The 18269-nt window shown below is 37.2% G+C and overlaps 2 protein-coding genes across 3 annotated transcripts in view; both read left to right on the top strand.

The window, feature by feature from the left end:
* Positions 1-18269, top strand: part of ZFAND3 (zinc finger AN1-type containing 3) — a 332287-nt gene that overhangs the window by 105868 nt on the left and 208150 nt on the right. For both annotated transcript variants that reach the window (XM_017522551.2, XM_017522550.2), the window contains exon 2: positions 1410-1450. In XM_017522551.2, coding sequence (XP_017378040.1) covers positions 1410-1450 — 41 coding nt within the window. The remainder of the gene's footprint in view (positions 1-1409; positions 1451-18269) is intronic.
* On the top strand, positions 11000-13632 carry LOC108299954 (small nuclear ribonucleoprotein G-like). Its single transcript, XM_037736234.1, has one exon. The coding sequence runs from the start codon at positions 11938-11940 to the stop codon at positions 12124-12126; it is 189 nt and encodes a 62-aa protein (XP_037592162.1). The 5' UTR covers positions 11000-11937; the 3' UTR covers positions 12127-13632.

The following is an 18269-nucleotide window of genomic DNA, read 5'->3' as shown; positions in this document are numbered from 1 at the left end:
TATTTATTATTATTATTTGGAGACAGAGTCTGGCTCTGTTGCCCAAGCTAGAGTACAGTGGTGTGATCTCAGCTCACAGAACCTCTGTTTCCTGGGTTGAAGCAATTCTCATGCTTCAGTCTCCCAAATAGCTGGGATTATAGACATGTGCCACCACTTCCAGCAAATTTTTCTATTTTTAGTAGAGATGAGGTTTTGCCATGTTACCCAGGCTGGTCTTGAACTCCCAGACATTCCACCTGCCTCAGCCTCCTATAGTGTTAGGATTACAGGCATGAGCATCCGAACCTGGCCAGAAAAGTCACTGATTGCCCTGGGGTGCTGTGGTTCTAGGTGTTGTGTTGTGAATAAAGATTGGTGGGTTGGCCTTTGGAATTAGCTTTGACTCAAGGTCAGATATTTTTCTATAGTTATTAGCTTTGTGACCTAGAACAGGCTGCTCACCTCTGTAATGGGGATGAGACTGTCTGTCTTTCATTTCTAAGACTCCCCTCTAAATTGAATAATAACTTGGCAGAGGAGGGGGTAACATGTGTTCCATTATTGGAACACTAAACGTATGAGAATTATTTATATCCTACCCAAGGTCATCACCCAGTCTCATTGCAAAAATTCAAAAAATTGCAGCCTCTGACATAAATAGGTTAAATTATTCATCCCTAGTATCCAGTTGTAAGGTATTTCCTTGTTACAGAAATGCTAATGTGATTTTTTTAAAAGTGCATTTTAGAAGCAAAGCAATATGGTAATACCCATCTTAGTGATGTAGGGACGATTAATAAGATAATGTATGTTAAATGCCTATCTAAGTTAGTATTCAGTGAATTGTAGCTATTAGTAGTGGATGAAAGGACATGAAGAATAATTTGATTGGAGCATCTGAAGAAAGAATTTTAAACAAGAAGGGTATAATATGAGTAGGAGCTGAAATAGGAAAGAGTAAAGTTCAACTAATGTTGTAGAGATAAATGACCGTGTATATGAGGAGAAAGTTTTACCCATTTACAAAGACTTTGTTGTTTATAATGATAACTTTGTATATTTTCCAGTATGAAAGAGGGAATGTGGTAATCACGTGGGTTTGATTTACTCTCATACCATCTTCTGGGCATTTTATAATGTTTCTGAACTTGTTACTATATAAGCTGCTAACATACACCATAAACAAAAGAAAGCATTGGCTAACTTACAGGTAAAAAATAAAAATAAAAAACAAGTATTTATATTTTCATTTTGTTTTTATTTTGTTGTGGGGGGAGTGGTGGCTAGATAGGGACCTGTTATTAATTTATTAGTTCAGTTACCTGGCCAGAAAGTTCTTTGTCTACATTTCGGACATCTTATGTTTTGATTAGAGTCATACAGAACTTTTAGCTCTTCTTTCTTTCTTTTCTTTTTGTTTGCCCCAGGTCCAGCAAGACTATGAATCTCTGTTCCAAATGCTTTGCTGGTAAGTGCAGAAAAAGGATTTTTTAATTTACTTTCATTTTCTTTCTTTCTTTCTCTTTTTTTTTTTTTTTTTTTTTTTTTTTTTGGTTGTTTTTAAGACTAAATAATTGGACCCTCCTTTGGATTTATGCATGGAGTTTTGTTTTCTTAGCTTATGTGAGAAAGCAATTTCACCTTAACAAGGTGCTTCATAATTTGCCTAGGATGGTTGAAATAGTCTTCCTTGAATGAAATTCTATCTCCTGTGTACTTGCACCAAACAACCTTTCCTTGGTTTACTGTTGTTGGTGTATAGTAGAACTGTAAAAATGCGTGTCTTTTAACGGGGTTGTAGATATTCATTGCTTATCTTGACTTGAATGATTAATGGTTAATATTGCTTTATTAATGAGAATATAACAGAAGAATATTTTCATGTTGGAGTCAGAAAGAGAATCACGCTGAGTTAGACCCTTATCAGATCCATCATAGAGGCTGCCGTAGTGGCTCATGCCTATAATCCCAGCACTTGGGGAGGCTGAGACAGGAGGATTGCTTGAGACCAGGAGTTCGAGGCCAGCCTGGGCAACATGGTGAGACCCTGTCTCTATAAAAACCAAAAAACCTCCTGCAAATCCCTTATTGAAATCACCTCGGGTAAGTCACATAGTCTCTTTGGACCTTAGATTCATCATTATAAAACAAAGATTTGGGCTTGATGTGTGCCAAGGGCCTTTTCTAGCTCCCGAGTGGTAATTAGTTAACTCCTAGAATTATGACTCCTTAAACCTTTATGGTTCTTTCCTTTCTTTTTTACTTAAAAAAATAACTTTAGTGATCTATATAAATAAGTCTTTACTAATTAGGATATGCTTAACTTCTTTATTCATTTTGTCAAAGATAAAGCTGCATACTAGCTTAAATTCTAAGGACAGATTTTCATCAGTAATACACTTTTGCAATAGGGAAGAGAGTCCAGTATGAACTGAAGTCAACTTCAATTTGCAGAGATGACTGGGAGTTTTAAAGGGAGAATGGCAGGGTACTCGTCAGGGCAGATAAACAGGGAATCTGTAGAGTCAAGGAAGTGAAAAATTTAAAAAGATTGGTAAAATATGCTGATTAGGCCAGCTGTGTCTGTTAGCTGGCACTGTGACTGGGGAATAGAGACCCTGTTTTTCCTGATGGTTACATTTTTAAAGAAATGGCTTTCAAGTCCGTGAGAAAGACACTCTTGAGTTGTAGGAGTCTGGCTCAGAGGGATAGAGGAAGGATTCACAGTTGTAAACCCTTTTTAGTTGGTCAGGGCCTATCTTCAGATGTTGGCTAGAGCAAAAAGTAAATTCTTTGGCAGCCTTGAGCTTTTAAGAGGCAGACACTTTAAGGGAGGCTAGGGTCATCCTAGGGAGGTAACCTTGAGCTGTTAGAAATGTTAGTGTTTAAGTCTTTTAATGTGAAAGGACAGGGTAGACCGAATCATTTGTTTGGAGAGTTCCTGGTTTTTAAAGGCCCAGGTTGAGGCCTGGTCCAAAGAGGGCTCAGAGGAGCCTGGGTAGATTTTTATCAAAGAGATTTTTGTTGTTGTTAATTTTATAACATATACTATTTGGGCAAGGAAGTAATCATAATGTAAGCTTTAGACCTTTACATTTGTGCCTAAACTAGGGGATAGGTGAGAAGGAATGGGGAGAATTGGGGAAGCTGACAGGTTTTATATATTCAAAATTTGGAATTTGTCAAATAGTTTAGGTTTTTAAAAGAAAAGAAATATTGGTGGATTTTTATACAGTTTTTAACGGTATTTGTGCCATATTAAAGGACTGTATATGGGCCAGGCGCAGTGGCTCATGCCTGTAGTCCCAGCACTTTGGGAGGCCAAGGTGGGTGGATCAGGAGGTCAAGACCATCTGGCCAACATGGTGAAACCCCATCTCTACGAAAAATACAAAAATTAGCTGGGTATTGTGGCGTGTGCCTATAATCCCAGCTACTCGGAGCCTGAGGCATGAGAATTGTTTGAACCCAGGAGGCAGAGGTTGCGGTGAGTCTTACTACAGCCTGGATGACAGAGCAAGACTCCTTCTGTTTAAAAAAAAAAAAAAAAAGGACTGTATTCTGCACGTTACCTTATGTATCTACAATTATACAGATGTAAAGAAATGCTTCCTCACTGGTGAAAGGTTAACTTTAAAGATGAAAGTGGCAGTGAGACAAAATTTATATGGGCTGAGAACCCCAAATCCCAAATCTGAGATGCTCCAAGGTGCAAATGTTCCAAAATCTGAGAAAAACAAATCCCAAACACTTCTGCTCTCAAGCATTTTGAATAAGGTGTACTCAACCTGTATTAGATTATATATCTGTCCCCACATGGAGACCCCATTGTAAATCGTGCTTTACTGGCATGGTTTTGGGAGAAGGCCAGACACCTTTGTATAAGGTGGTTCATGTCAAATACCTATAAGGAGCTGTCTTATGCCCTTAACCATAAAGCTAGAATTTAGCCATGGTATTTGTGTTTCTTTGGACTTGTTACAGTTTTACTTTCTGTGATTATAATTATTTGTCTCTGGAGATCTGTGTCTATTTACTTCATTCATTCATTCATTCATTCATTCATTCATTCATTCAGAGACGGAGTCTTGCTCTGTCACCAGGCTGGAGTGCAGTGGCGCAATCTCGGCTCACTGCAACCTCGGCCTCCTAGGTTCAAGTGATTCTTCCGCCTCGGCCTCCTGAGTTGCTGGGACCACAGGCATGTGCCACCACGCCTGGCTAATTTTTTTGTTATTTTTAGTAGAGATAGGGTTTCACCATGTTGGCTAGGATGGTCTCGATCTCTTGACCTTGTGATCTGCCCGCCTCGGCCTCCCAAAGTGCTGGGATTACAGGCGTGAGCCACCGCGCCTGTCCTACTTACTTTTTATACAGCTTTGCCACTTTGGCTTTAAAAAATATTAGGAGGACATTTTTCAAGTATCTGAAGAAAATATTTTCTTCTTTCCTCTATATTTTTTACCCACACACTACTGCTGTCTCCAGTTGCAGTTGCATGGAATGACTAGTTAATATCCTGCCTGCTGAAAAAGAGTTTTGTGTTCCTTTAGAAATTCAAAAGAAAAGACATCATTGAACTTTCAAAATACATTTTTTGGTTGTCATCTCAGTATGAACATAAGGAGAGTATAGTGAATGCAGCATTACAGAAGAGGCATGAGTTTGATAAGACAACATCAAGATTATTTTGGCCAAAGCCACTGTGATCTTCAAAGACTCTTTATATTGTAAAATGTACAGTGTACTTTAAAAGATGGAAAAATCACTTTTTAAATAGTTATTGTTTGCCACTAGGTTAAAAATTTTTTTTTCAAGATTCCTTTTCGAAATAAATCTATGTGGTGACAAAATGAGTTTGTTATAACTTGTTTATATAAAATTGAATGAAGTGGGGAAAAAAGTCTTTAAAATCTTACGTAGAGAATGTGTTGTAGGTTAGGAACTAGAGGTGTGTGTTTAAGGTTTACTTGGATAACTGTTTTGCTGCTGATGAAATATTCTGCTAAGTGGTGAGCACACACCTGCCCCGATAACCATCATTACTTCAGATATTCTCCTTTATAAAATATTCTTGGTATATTTGGATTTAGAGGAAAGGAATAAGAAGGGAAGAGAAGTGAGTATATGCAGAATGAGAGTTGCTAAAACTCATTGAAATGTTAGTTGCTGGTCAACTATATACCAAATAATAATGATTCTGTATATCTGTATATTGTTAGAATGAGAAATATTTGTATCAGACCTTTGCATGTATGTAGAAGAGGCCTGAACCTGGCTGGATTTGCTAAAGACTTGAAGCTCAACCAAAATTTCTCTCTTTGAAATGAGAGAGAGGTGTTTTTTTGTTTTGTTTTTTTTTTTTTTTTAACATTTCGATGACTGTCTTATTGTTAATCTTGGTTTGGCCTCTATTACCTTTAAAGGCCGAAATGATTTAAGACTGGTTAAAGGAGCTCGCTTGCTTGTGCTCTCTCTCACTCGTGCATGCGCACTCCCCCCCTTCTCCCTCCCTCCCTCCCTCCTTCCTTCCTTTCCCTCTCTCTCTCCCTCTCCGCCATCTCTCTGTCTCTGTCTCTCTCTCTCTGTCTCTCGTACTCTCATCTCCCCCCATCCTCAGTCTGTCTCTCTCTCTCTCTCTCTCTCTCTCTCTCTCTCTCTCTCTTTCCCCCTCTCCCTCTCCCTCTCTCTCTCTCTTTTTGAGATGGAGTCTGGCTCTGTAGCCCAGGCCGGAGTGCAGTGGTGTGATCTCAGCTCACTGCAGACTATGCCTCCCGGGTTCGAGCGATTCTAAAGGAGTTTTCTTCACAAAGACATAGTATGCTTCTTTCTCAGTCTTAAAAGAAAGGCTTTGACCTAGAGTAGAAACCTTTATCATCCAGTATTTTCTATGCCAGGATCACTGGGACACTTACAGTAAGGATTCTGGGGAAGCACCAGGAAATGATTGACTCAAGTATTAGGATTTGAGGCAAAATGGACTTAAAATGCTCATCTAGATTTTCTTTATATGAGGTCATTTAGTCTATTAAAAAAGGTTGGGCACGGTGTCTCATACCTGTAATCCCAGCACTTCAAGAGGGCGGATCATTTGAAGTCAGGAGTTTGAGACCAGCCTAACCAACCTGGTGAAACCCCATCTCTACTAAAAATAGAAGAAATTAGCAGGGCATGGTGCTACATGCCTGTATTCCCAGCTACTTAGGAGGCTGAGGCAGGAGAATCGCTTTTACCCTGTGGGGCGGAGGTTGCAGTGAACCCAGAGCAAGACTCTGTCTCAAAAAAAAAAAAAAAAGGCAAGACTTAATTTTAGCATACTATATTCTCTCCATTCCTGTAAGAATTCCTATTTGTTACTTTTCTACCTTCCCTATCCCCTTTTCACACATTCTGTGTTTTCTTTTCTTAAATCACAATTGAGTACGTTTGTTTGGAAATACAGATCTGTACCTCTCAAGTTTAAAACTATTCTGTGAGTAGAGAAACCTGAAATTCCTGGAGTTTGGGCAAGGATTCTCCCACCTTTGAGTTGATAAATAATTCTTCCCAGGCAAGAGTGTTGATTATTTTTATATTATTGCTAAAGAAAGGATTTGCTTAACAGCTTTGCAGTTTGAAGTTATGGAGACTTTCTAAACTATTGAAAAGGATGGTATGTAAATACCCTGGGACACAAGTTATCAATTGATTTTGCCATAAATCTTTTCAATTATCAAAGCTGGTCTGAGGATCTGTTTTGGCCTAATTTTGGCTTTTCTTAACCCCGTTGATAATATTCTACCTGTCATACTATCCTTTCATTAAATATTTTAATATTGTTTTATATATTATTTTACTTAAAAAATAAGTAAATGAATATAGAAAGTAAGAAAATTATGACATAGTTATGGCAAATTGGTTGAAATACTACCTTCTAATGCAGTTTTTCAGACTGGGTATTGTCACTCAGCAGGTAGACAATTTAAAGGGTCATGATTAGCATGTAAAAAATCTGAGTAGAATAGAAAATGTCAGCGTATTGCAAATAGTAAAGTTATTTTGTGAAACCTTTGACTTACATTGAGTTAATTGAAAACACGTGTAATGGGTTGTGATGTAAATATGTATATATTACTGTTACGATTTTAAGTTTGAAACCCAGTGAATTGTAGAAGTATAGCTTTGGAAAATCTTGGGATCTAATCACTTTGTAAAATAGGGAATATTTCATTTGTGTCTTTAGGCAAGAGGTTAATAGTTTCTTGTGATCAGTTCTGAGTTTTCGACTAGTTTAGAAGTGAAGCTTAAACTAAACCCAGTAGACTACTACAGTGTTAAAATACATATGAAAAGTCAGGCATAGAGTCAAATGAATATTCCTGCCTCTAACAATGGAATATTTAGTACCTAATTTATGATGACCTCTTGTTCTACCATATTGCAGGGCAGCTATCATTAAAGCAGTGCTTTTCACAGAATGGTTTTGCTGACCTGCATCTGTGGATGGCAGAAGCATCAAAGAGAATGACCACAAGTGGGGAAGGCAGAAATTTAAAAATATCTGACTGCAGTAACTCCTATACTAATGTGACATCATCTCTATCACCCATAAACCCTTGGAAATACTAGTTTTGGAGGAAGAGAGAAGTCTGGTGACTAGGAAGTAGCTATAACCTATTGATCATTGTATACTTTATAAGGCACTGATCAGAAGATATGTTTCAAGGAATGGAAGGTTGTTTGAGTAGCACGGATGACAGATGCTTATCTTAAGGCAAACTGAATATATGTTACACAGTGTACAAAATTCCCTTTGGTTTGGTGGACTTTTGAATGTGTTCATATTTAATTTTTAATAAACTGTAGACATATTTAAATATTAAGACTAACTTAAGAAATTTGCTATCTTATGTGATTCACATATCATGTACAAGTGTATGGTTACATGAGATAAACCTGGAAGATGACATGTGAAAAATTTAATTTTGGTAGTCTCAGGGTAAGAGTTACTGGGGAGCTTTAAATTTTAATTTTGTCTGTATTTTCAGATTTAAGTATTAATGTAATTGCACAAATTACACATTTTAAAAAAGTGAAGTGAATTTATAAAATCCAAAAGTGGTTTGTTTCTTTCTGGAATGAGTAAAATAAAATTAGCTATAGCCTGAAGCATAGGGTATCTAAATGTTGACATCCAAGGTGAGAGGCATAAGAATGCCAGGGTAAAATGGTAGGTAAACCAAAATGCTAATGTTTTTCTTGAGAGCGACTTGAGTTTCATTATAGTTCCCAGAAGAGAATAACAAATTCTCATTTCATACCAAGTAAATTAAAATATTTCCTATGAACTTGCAACTTAGTGGTTGGAGTTACACACTAATCTCTTTCCTGCTTCCATCTCCTGTTAGAATGCCAGAGTAAAAGTGATCCGATTCTAGTCACTTTCGAAAGTGAAGAGTTGTAGGTTACAGCCGAATTTTGAGGCCCTACAATAAGAGGAATAGACTGAGTCTGACAGATTTTAAGCTCTTCTTATATGTGTTTTATTTTAGAAATGTAGGAACTGTGCACAAATAATTTAGAAACAAATTACCGATTCCAATGCAAAAAATTTGGCAGGATAGTGGAGAATTTGTAAGCTTGTCATACCTTGATTTTTTAAATTCACCTTTCCCCAAAAGAAAGCAGCTGCTGCTCTTAGGACAAAGTGTTTGAATAGAGTATTCCTGCTTTTGTAATCTTTTTGACTTGATTGCTATTGTATACTCTTTGATTTCTTCAAAGCCAAAAGCCCAAGAGGGATTTCTCAAGTGTTACACACACATTTTGGTCATATGTTTGTTAAAAGGGGACAGTTCAACTCATCAGGCTCTCCTTAACCATTATGTGTCTTTTGGTAGGTATCTGTTGAATAGTTGGGTGTCTGAAATTCAGAATATCCACAAACCCACACAGAAGTGACAAATGCTAATGTTTTGCCTTTTTCCTTATCACATTAAAAAGGGTACTGAAATGTCATAGTTTTCTTTTACTTCTGTCATCATCTTCCCGTCTCGGAGACAAACACTCAACTTCTTATCCTTGTATTTATACTTTTTATTATGAATGGGCATTTATAGAAATATTGTTATTATTCTGTTTTTAAAATGTTTACGTGGTATTTTGTGCTAGTCAGTCTACAACTTGTATTCTTATAAATAATGTTTTTAGAAACTAATAACGTTGGCATGTTGCTCTTGTTCATTTTAACTATAATATTCCATTATAACTAATGTCTAGATTTACCTAGAACAATCTCAGTTTATGCATTTTGTGCCAGTGAAAATATTAATAGCACTTTCTCTGTACCAAACTGGTACTCTTCTAAGTGTATCAGTTTGATGTATTCATTGGTCACCTTCATTATTATATGCCCTAATTTATCTAGTCCCCTGTAGATGGACATTTGTTTTCAACTGCCACTTTTATTCCACAGTTGCAACCCTGTTTTTTTTCCTCTGTCTCTTTTTTCTAGCATTTGCTTGAATATGTTAAAAGAATGTTTAAACTATTCTTTGTGGTGTAGCCCCCTTTACTATCAAATGCAAGCAAGACTCGGGCAGCAGGTCCTTAATGGATTAGTAATGCTGGACTATGGCAGCCTTTTCTGATCTCTTAGTCTATAGCAGTGTGATGCTTACTAATAAGCATTCTTAAATTGTGTGGTTAATTATTATGCTAGTCAAGATAGATGAAGCAGTATGTTGAAGATGATGATGATGTTATGGAAATTATATCAGAAATAATTTTGCATTTCTAATGGGAAACAAAGTGCTCAGTGCTGTGAAATAGCTGAGAGGTGACTTCTTTTAGGCCTCAAGTGGAAAAATTGTGATCATCTGTTAGAGTATTATAGGCAAAGTGTTATAGGTAATTTAGTAGTTACTAGGTCTTTTAAGGTAGTTTAGCCTGTCACTTGGCTTTATTTCTTCCCACATGTTGGTCTAAAGCTGTGGTCTCTTCGTGGTATACAGGATTATCCATTGTGGCAAAGAGAGAAAATGTTAGAATTCCTACTATGTTTATTTTTATCCTGTATACATAATCTCATTGATATCTATGTCAGTTTCCTAGGGTTGCCACAAAATTGCTATATACTTGATGGTTTAAAACAACTGAAGTTTGTTCTCTCACAGTTCTGGAGGCCAGAAGTCTGAAACCAAGGTAATGGCAGGGTTGGTCTGTTCTAGAACGTTTGAGGGAGAATTTGTTCCATGCTGATGCTTGTTTCTGGCTTGTCAGTAGTTCTTGGCATTCCTTTACTTGTAGCATATCACTCTAGTCTCTGCCTTCATCTTCACATGGCCATCTCCCCTGTGAATCTCTGTCTTTCCCTCTTCTGTCTCCTCTAAGGACAAGTGTCATTGGCTTACTCTTATCCTGGATTATCTCATCTAGTAATCCTTAGTTACATCTGCAGAAGCTTCCCCCCCCCAAAAAAAAAATATCTCATTCACAGATTCTAGGTGGACATATTTTGGGAGGTGGGGGCACAAACAGGATGCATTATTCAGTCCATTATAGGAATATGTAACTACTTTTAAAACTGACATGAAAGAGACGTGCACTAAAATTTTATTCTGATGGTACACCTTTATCAAAGAAACTTGGAGACTTCTAGTTCAGAGAACTGTCTGGGTTGGATATACAGTTGGCCTCTTTTCATGTAATTAGATGACCCTCTGTGACGTGAAAAGTAGTGTAAGAATTAAGGCCAGGCACAGTGACTTATACCTGTAATCCCAGCACTTTGGGAGGCCGAGGCGGGCGAATCACCATGTAAGGAGTTCGAGACCAGCCTAGCCAACATGGTAAAACTTCATTTACTAAAAATAAAAAAATTAGCTGGGTGTGGTAATGTCAGCTACTCTGGAGGCTGAGGCGGGAGAATCACTTAAACCTGGGGGGCGGAGGTTGCAGTGAGCTGCGATCACACCACTGCACTTCAGCCTGGGCAACAGAGCAAGACTCCATCTGGGGCGGGGGTGGGGTGGGGAGAGTTAATTGCTAATATTCCCTATTTTTCATGTTCTCAGTAGGCTAATGGACTCCACTGTATCAGAATGACCAGGCTTTGGTTTATGGACTCCCTTTTAGACCTGTCAGGAATGTGGATAACTATCAGATAGACTCAGATAATAAGCACAAGACTGTTTTGTGCCTCAGAGGCTTTGGCTCCACCACGTTACAGATACTCAGCATAATTCTTGTTCTGGCTATTTCCTTTGTGTGTGAATTAGAAGATTGTATGAGGTTGCTCTTTGATATCTTTCCTGGATATAACCCCTTTGTACTTGATTTTTAGTCCACAGTAGGGATGATGAGTACAGAGATTGGACATTATTTTTGGGCCATTAATGTATGACTAAAATATAGTCTTTCATGCTATAAAGTTTTATACCATTTAAAAGCCTCAGCACTTAGCTGGTTCTTGCAGTGTAAAGTAGATTTAACTGTATGTTAACAGACTTAACTTTTTTTTTTTTTTTTTTTTTTTTTTTTAACTTATAAAGAAAAGAGGTTTAATTGGCTCGCAGTTCTGCAGGCTGTACAGGAAGCATAGTACTGGCATCTGCTTCTGGGGAGGTCTCTGGAAGTTTACAGTGATGGCAGAAGGCCAAGCGAGAACTTGCACATTACTTGGCCAAAGCAGGAGCAAGAAAGAGTGAGCGACAATCTTAACTATGATCAAAGGTCGTTCTACATTTCTTAATTTACTTTTAGAGTAAATATTGGGGAGAGAGAAGAAAAAATATCTTAAGACTTCTGGTTTGAAGAAAAAGAAAAATATATAATCTTAAATGGGGAATGCCAAAAGACAGATACTTTAGTAGCAGAACAAGAATTAGTTTCTGTGGGCATTCCATTCCAAGTCATCTGTGAGCCCACGGAGTAGCCATCATGAGCGAAGCTCACCTTCTTAAGTAAAAAATATTTATGGACAAGAAGTTACCATTGAAATTAAATGGTGGCAGACATGTCCAAGGAATATTGCTGGGATTTGATCCCTTTATGAATCTTGTAATAGATGAATGTGTGGAGATGGCGACTGGTGGGCAACAGAACAATATTGGAATGGTGGTAATACGAGGAAATAGTATCATCATGTTAGAAGCCTTGGAATGAGTATAAATAGTGGCTGTTCAACAGAGAAACCCATGTCCTCTCTCTGTAGGGACTTTTTTACTATGATGTAAAAATTAGGTCATGTACATTTTCACATAAGACTTTCTGTTAAATAAACTTTTGTAATAGTAAAAAAAATTAATTTTTGTGAAAAAAGAGGAAAGTTGTGGTCAATTATATATATATGTATTTTAAAATCCTAAAATGAAGTAATCACAGTTGTAACTAAGATTGCTGCAGCCATTTTATGTTATGAAGTCCTTAAATACAGTGTTATCTCATTTGATTCTCACAATGTTGGTGATTTTGTAGCTCCATTTTACAGATCAGGAAACTTCAACTCAAGTGGGTTAACTCATGTTCCCAAGATTAAATAAATTTTGAAGAACTGAGATTTGATCTATGGAAGTTTAGACTTGATCTAACCTTCTCCACTGTTTGATGTTATTAGGAATGAAAGTAGTAGACTTAGATGACATTGTACTGTAAAAACCAAGGCTAAATAGATTAGATGGGATTGTTTCATGAGGATGGAGCAGTAACATTGTTTTGCATTTGTGTATAAGAGTATTTGCTTTTTCTGTGCTCTTTTCTTTTAGCTCAGTTGTAGTTTGCCTCTAGATCATCCCCAGTCATAATCAGAGAAACAGTGCTGAAAGCTTCACAGAGTAGCTAATTTAGGAAAAGGTGTGCATGCATGGTTGGGGGGAGTGTTTTTGTCTAACACATTTTCTGTTTTGGTAGTGAGATCTTCATTTCTTAACATCTTTCTTGTTATCATTCATATGACTTTTAGCTCATTAACCTTGCTCTCTGCACTGCATAGTGAAGCACCATTTCTAATTTAGCCTCCTCTGTTTAGCTTCTCAAAAGATTTTTTTGAAAATGTTTGGAAGTGTGATTTAATTGCAAGGCTGTTTGCACATTGTCAATGTGAAAGCAAAGATGAATTTCATATTTAGACTGTGCAACCTGCAGATTTCATTTGTTAAAGCTTCCAGTTGGTATTCCTGTTCTCTCATACATGTGTGCATAATAGTATGGAAAAAATTCCTGGTTTTTTTTTTTTGTATCCATATTTATCAGTATGATTGAGTTATGGAAAAGCCTATCTGCTTTGTGTATTTGCTCATTTGGAAACCTTGTATAGTTTATAGAGACACTAGTGATTTGTTCCCTAGCCTCCCTGTGGATTTTGTTCCATATTACAATCTAATTCCAACTCCCTGTCCTATACTCCTGAGCTGTTAATTTGTACATTTCGATGCAGTTTGTTTCATCCTGTGTTTTTGTAATCCAAACTGAATGTAACGAGCTGTGTGCTTTAGGGACCTGGCTTTGCCTTGCCAATTAGAACAAAGTGGTTACTGAGTAAGAGTATGTTTTAAATAAAACATGGTACCTCTGAGTGGTGCTGACACTCGGTTGGGAATAAAAGATATGGTTTTAACTCTTTGACTCACAAAGAAGAGCCATTACAAAAGATCACTTTTTTTTTTTTTTGAAAAGAGGGATAAAGGTTTACCTCCATAAAATATGGTTTTATAAGTTTCTTCAGGAAACTAAATAAATGTAAAAGTTTGTTATTTCAAATACACTTTTTTCCTTCGTGATCATTTGAGATGTGTTAGCAAAATTCTCTAAATTTCTGAGTATTGAACCAATGGCTGCTGCTGAATTTTGAATTTGTTCATGTTCAAGAAGGTGAGGGTATATGAAACAAACAGATATGTTAGCCTCTTTTGATTTTTTCTAATATATCAAGCCAAGTTTTCAGTGTAGAGGTGACACTCATCCCAGAGATACTTGAAAATTATGAAGATGAATGTAAGCTTCTACAATCTTGTAGGAATATTATTTTCAGATAATTGAATTTTGAGCTGTCAATGACTTAAGGCTATTTCGAAGTTTAGCTGCACTTTCATCAAACATTTAAAGCACAGATGTTTCTGAATAGACCTTCATAGGCTAATAGTTTACTAATTCACGTCATAGAGAGACCCCTCATCAGTTACTTCTGGTTTGCATCTGCCCTAAAAATAGAGTTCTCTTTTTAGCTGGTATAGCAGATAAACTCTGTAATTCATCATTGGCATAAGGAAAACATAAAACTTATTTTGATGAAAAGATGGACTGCATCAAAAACTTTGAAATAAAGACATTAAGGGGAAAACTAGATGTAGAAAGAGTTGGTGATGAGTTTAGACAACATTATAGCCTGTATTAACCTATGCAAACAAGAGCGAACAAAAGAAATGCCTTTCTATGGAACAGTTCAATTAAAATGTAGGGGTATCATGTTGGGAAAAAAATTTCTGGAAAAATGAGCTCTGTACTAGAGGAGGCTAGTTAATTGGACTAAGTAAACATAAGCATTTCTAACATTGTACTGGGAAAGTCTTGCAAGCCCTACTGATGGTTTGATGAGACAGTCATTGTAACAGTATTATTAAATGCCTTGTACCTCGTATTTGAAGATTAACCGCCATATTGCTAGTGCTTTAAATTGTCCAGTTTTCTCAGTAAAGATAAAGTTTAAATGTGCTGCCATCTTCTCCTTAACACTATTTTAACCTGTTGCTAAACTGACAGTCCAGGAGATTGAATTTTGTTTAAAAATATTTGACATCTATAGAGAACACTGAATTTGCCAGCTTTGCATAAAGTGACAGTGTTTTCCTCGACTCATTCGTTTAGGATTCAGTTGCTGTTAATTTCCATGCCTGAAGCAAAAATTAACGTCAAGAAGTCTTTCTCAAAAATTTTTTTAATGCAGGTACTAGGCTTCCAGTGGCAACTGAAAGCTGGATTTTTAATTTCTCTTATACCTGCTCAGTTACTCAGTGTACTTCATAAGTATTTGTAAACACTGGTTTTGTTTTTTGGAAGTTTAGTAGTGTGATTCTCATTAATCATGTGATATTAGGAAATGGTGATCATAGAATATTTGAATGGAAAGAATTTTAGAGCCCTTTTCTATCCGAAACATTGGTACTCATTCCAAATGTCTACTGAATTAATGAGTTGAAAAGTAAACTGAGGTGGTGAAGGTAAAGTGGCTTATTATTTCATCTTTTATTTGCATATTTATTTATTTATTTTTGAGACTGTGTCTCACTCTGTTGCGCGATTTTGGCTCACTGCAACCTCTACCTCCTGGATTCTAGTGATTCTCCTGCCTCACCCTCCTAAGTAGCTGGGACTACAGGCATCCGCCACCATGCCCAGCTAATTTCTTGTATTTTTAATAGAGATGGGGTTTCACCCTGTTAGCCACCATGACCTCAAACTGCTGACCTCCTGACCCTCCCGCCTCAGCCTCCCAAAGTGCTGGGATTACAGGCGTGAGCCACCGCCCCTGACCCTGTTTGCATATTTCAATTTCAATTTCCTTTCTCCTTCTAGTGTTACTATGCTATGTTAGTAATCTTGAAGATGAGACTAGAAATAAGTCTACTACAGAGTTGCAACAACCTTTTAATTTGTAGATACTGCTTTAGGATTATATGCCTTTTTTTGTTTGCTGTCTGCTAATTCATTTGCTGATTGTCTTGCAGATAAAAATTTCTTGTTCTGTAGAGTTGATACAGTTGTCAACTTTGTGTGTATTTATGTGTGAGTGCATGCACATGCATACAGTTATTTAGATATGTTGATTATAATTTTTTAATTAAAAAATTTTAAAAATATGATGTTTGCATTTTATGAGATTTTTATACCATAAAGCAATTAAAAGAAGCACTAAAATATCCGAAAACATTTTCTACATCATTAATACCTTAAAGAAATTTCCCCAAACTTGATGAAAATCTTTATTTTTAAAAAAAGCCACGACAAAGTATTTCATGTCCTAAGATATATACTCTGTGGAAATGGATCTTTTTTATAGTGGCCCTCTATCAAGTAGCCTGGTTTTATAAAATATTACAGACACAAAATTCTTTTCTCAGAATCCTTACAAGGCCCTGTGGGAGGTGAAGCCTAAAAAAAGAAGACAGAAAAAACCGTATGCTTCCCTGAGGCTGAAATTTGTCTTCATTGAATGGGAAAGGCAAAACTAATAAATTCGTTTTTCTTCCTGATGACTTAGGTCTTGGGTTTTGACCTACAGCGTGTATCACATGGAGAAAAGTGCCTCTTATAACTTGGGTAGCAATATGAAAACTTGAAGTAATGACAGTACTAGGTACTTAATATTTTTTCCTTTGGGCTGATACCAGTGGGCTGGGAGAGGTTCCCAAATGCCAGTGGGACCTCGACTCTAATTGATGGTCAGGCTTTTGACAGTGTCTTCAGTAGGATTTCAAGGATGAGTCGGAAACTAGTGAAACCTATGATTTATTGCAAAGTGAAAAGTACACACTCAAGAAAGGAGAGTGCGGGCATACTTGAGAGAGGGTTTGGCTTCTGTCTTTATGGGTTTCCTTAATCAAGGTGTGGAATACTAATGAATATATCTGGGAGAAGGTAAAGATTTCTCAACTTTAGTTCCACCCATATTGTCACCAAATGTGAGTGCTCCCGAAACTGTCTTGGCATTGGTGGGTGTGATTTAGTATGTTAATGAGTGTATAATGAAGTCCTAGGTGGAACTTAGATCAAATCCAGTGCCATGTTGGGTCCACTTGGTCTTAGCTAGCTTGACCCATACTCTGCTTTTCAGGGTCTTCTTGGCCTCTAGCTTCTGTATCTGTTTCAACAGTTTCCTTTTTGTTAGTCATGTGGAACTGTTTCCTGGAATTTTCTATTCACCTTTGACCACCCTGTCTTGGGGCTTGGGGAAAACTATATGGTATTCTGACAGAATGCCACGAGGAGGCAGATAATTTTGGACAATGGGAAATTTTGCATTGGAACATCATTGACATAGTCTTTTTTTTTTTTTTTTTTTTTTAAATAGAGTCTTGCTCTGTTGCCCAGGCTGGAGTGCAGTGATTCGATCTCAGCTCACCGCAACCTCTCCCTCTCTGGTTAAGCAATTCTCCTGCCTCAGCCTCCCAAGTAGCTGGGATTACAGGCATGCACCACCATGCCCAGCTTATTTTTGTGTTTTTAGTATAGACGAGATTTGGTCATGTTGGCTAGTCTAGTCTGAAACTCCTGACCTCCACTAATCTGCCTGTCTTGGCCTCCCAAAGTGCTAGGATTACAGGTGTGAGCCACTGTGCCCGGCCGACATAGTCTTATTTTAGTTATCAGTGGTAATTTATTTTTGGACACACCATATAGCTTAATCTTTATAAAGCAAAAACGAATGCCTTGTCTAAAACACTGTTTTACATAGTTGTCATATAAAATACCTGACTTTGTTTTAGCAGACTTTTTCCTTTTTTGTTGTCAATATTTTGAACTTATGAAAAGCACAGCGCTTGCTTGAGGGCTTGTCAGACACCTGGATACCTGAGGCACTGCTGGTTACCACTTCCTGTTAAAATTCCCTCAGTGATTCTAGTTGCATTATAAATTAAAATTCAGAGAAACAGCACCACCCTAACATCAGAGTAGTGTTTGGTGTCTTAAAGACCTGGTGTGGTTTGTTTAGTGGCTTTATCGAAAGGCTGCCTGTGACTTCTGTCTGAATTTTTAATGGAAATAAATACAGGATATTCATTGCGGAGGTTCAGAGTGAGAGAATAATGGGGAATGTAAAGGCATACAAGTTTGTTTTTTAAAAACTGCAACCAAGGGAACCTTTTCAAAGTACACTGTAAAGGTCAAGCTTCTTGTATTTCCTACTTGATCTCTATGTGACTGAATGGAGGCTATTTCACTTCTGATTTATAAGATATTTACCAGGATTCAAGGTTTTGTGAACATCTGACATTGTTAGCACTTTTGTCTTTTGTGTGGCTCTACCCTTAAGAAGAAAAGCAAAGACCCAATCTGCATTTAGAGAAGCCCTTCCCTGTAGGCCTTTGTTGCACAACTCAAAAGAGCAACAACCTTAGAAAAGTAATTGGGTTTTTCAAAACACATAATTAGGATTTTCCTCCCTATTCCTTCATGCACACTATGAAGTTACCAGGATACCCTTTCTTGATAGTTTACAATTGTGACCTGTGTTTTTTTTTTTTGGGACGGAGTTTCACTCATGTTACCCAGGCTGGAGTGCAATGGCGCGATCTCGGCTCACCGCAACCTCC

This window comes from Cebus imitator, unplaced genomic scaffold (genome assembly GCF_001604975.1).
Source record: "Cebus imitator isolate Cc_AM_T3 unplaced genomic scaffold, Cebus_imitator-1.0 Scaffold24, whole genome shotgun sequence".
NCBI lineage: Eukaryota > Metazoa > Chordata > Mammalia > Primates > Cebidae > Cebus > Cebus imitator.
The sequence above is the reverse complement of the archived record's forward strand: the minus strand, read 5'-3'. Positions and strand labels throughout refer to the sequence as shown.

Bases quoted from the DNA above. Each gene is read 5' to 3' on its own strand.
- LOC108299954 (XM_037736234.1), top strand. From the start codon at position 11,938: ATGGACAAGAAGTTACCATTGAAATTAAATGGTGGCAGACATGTCCAA.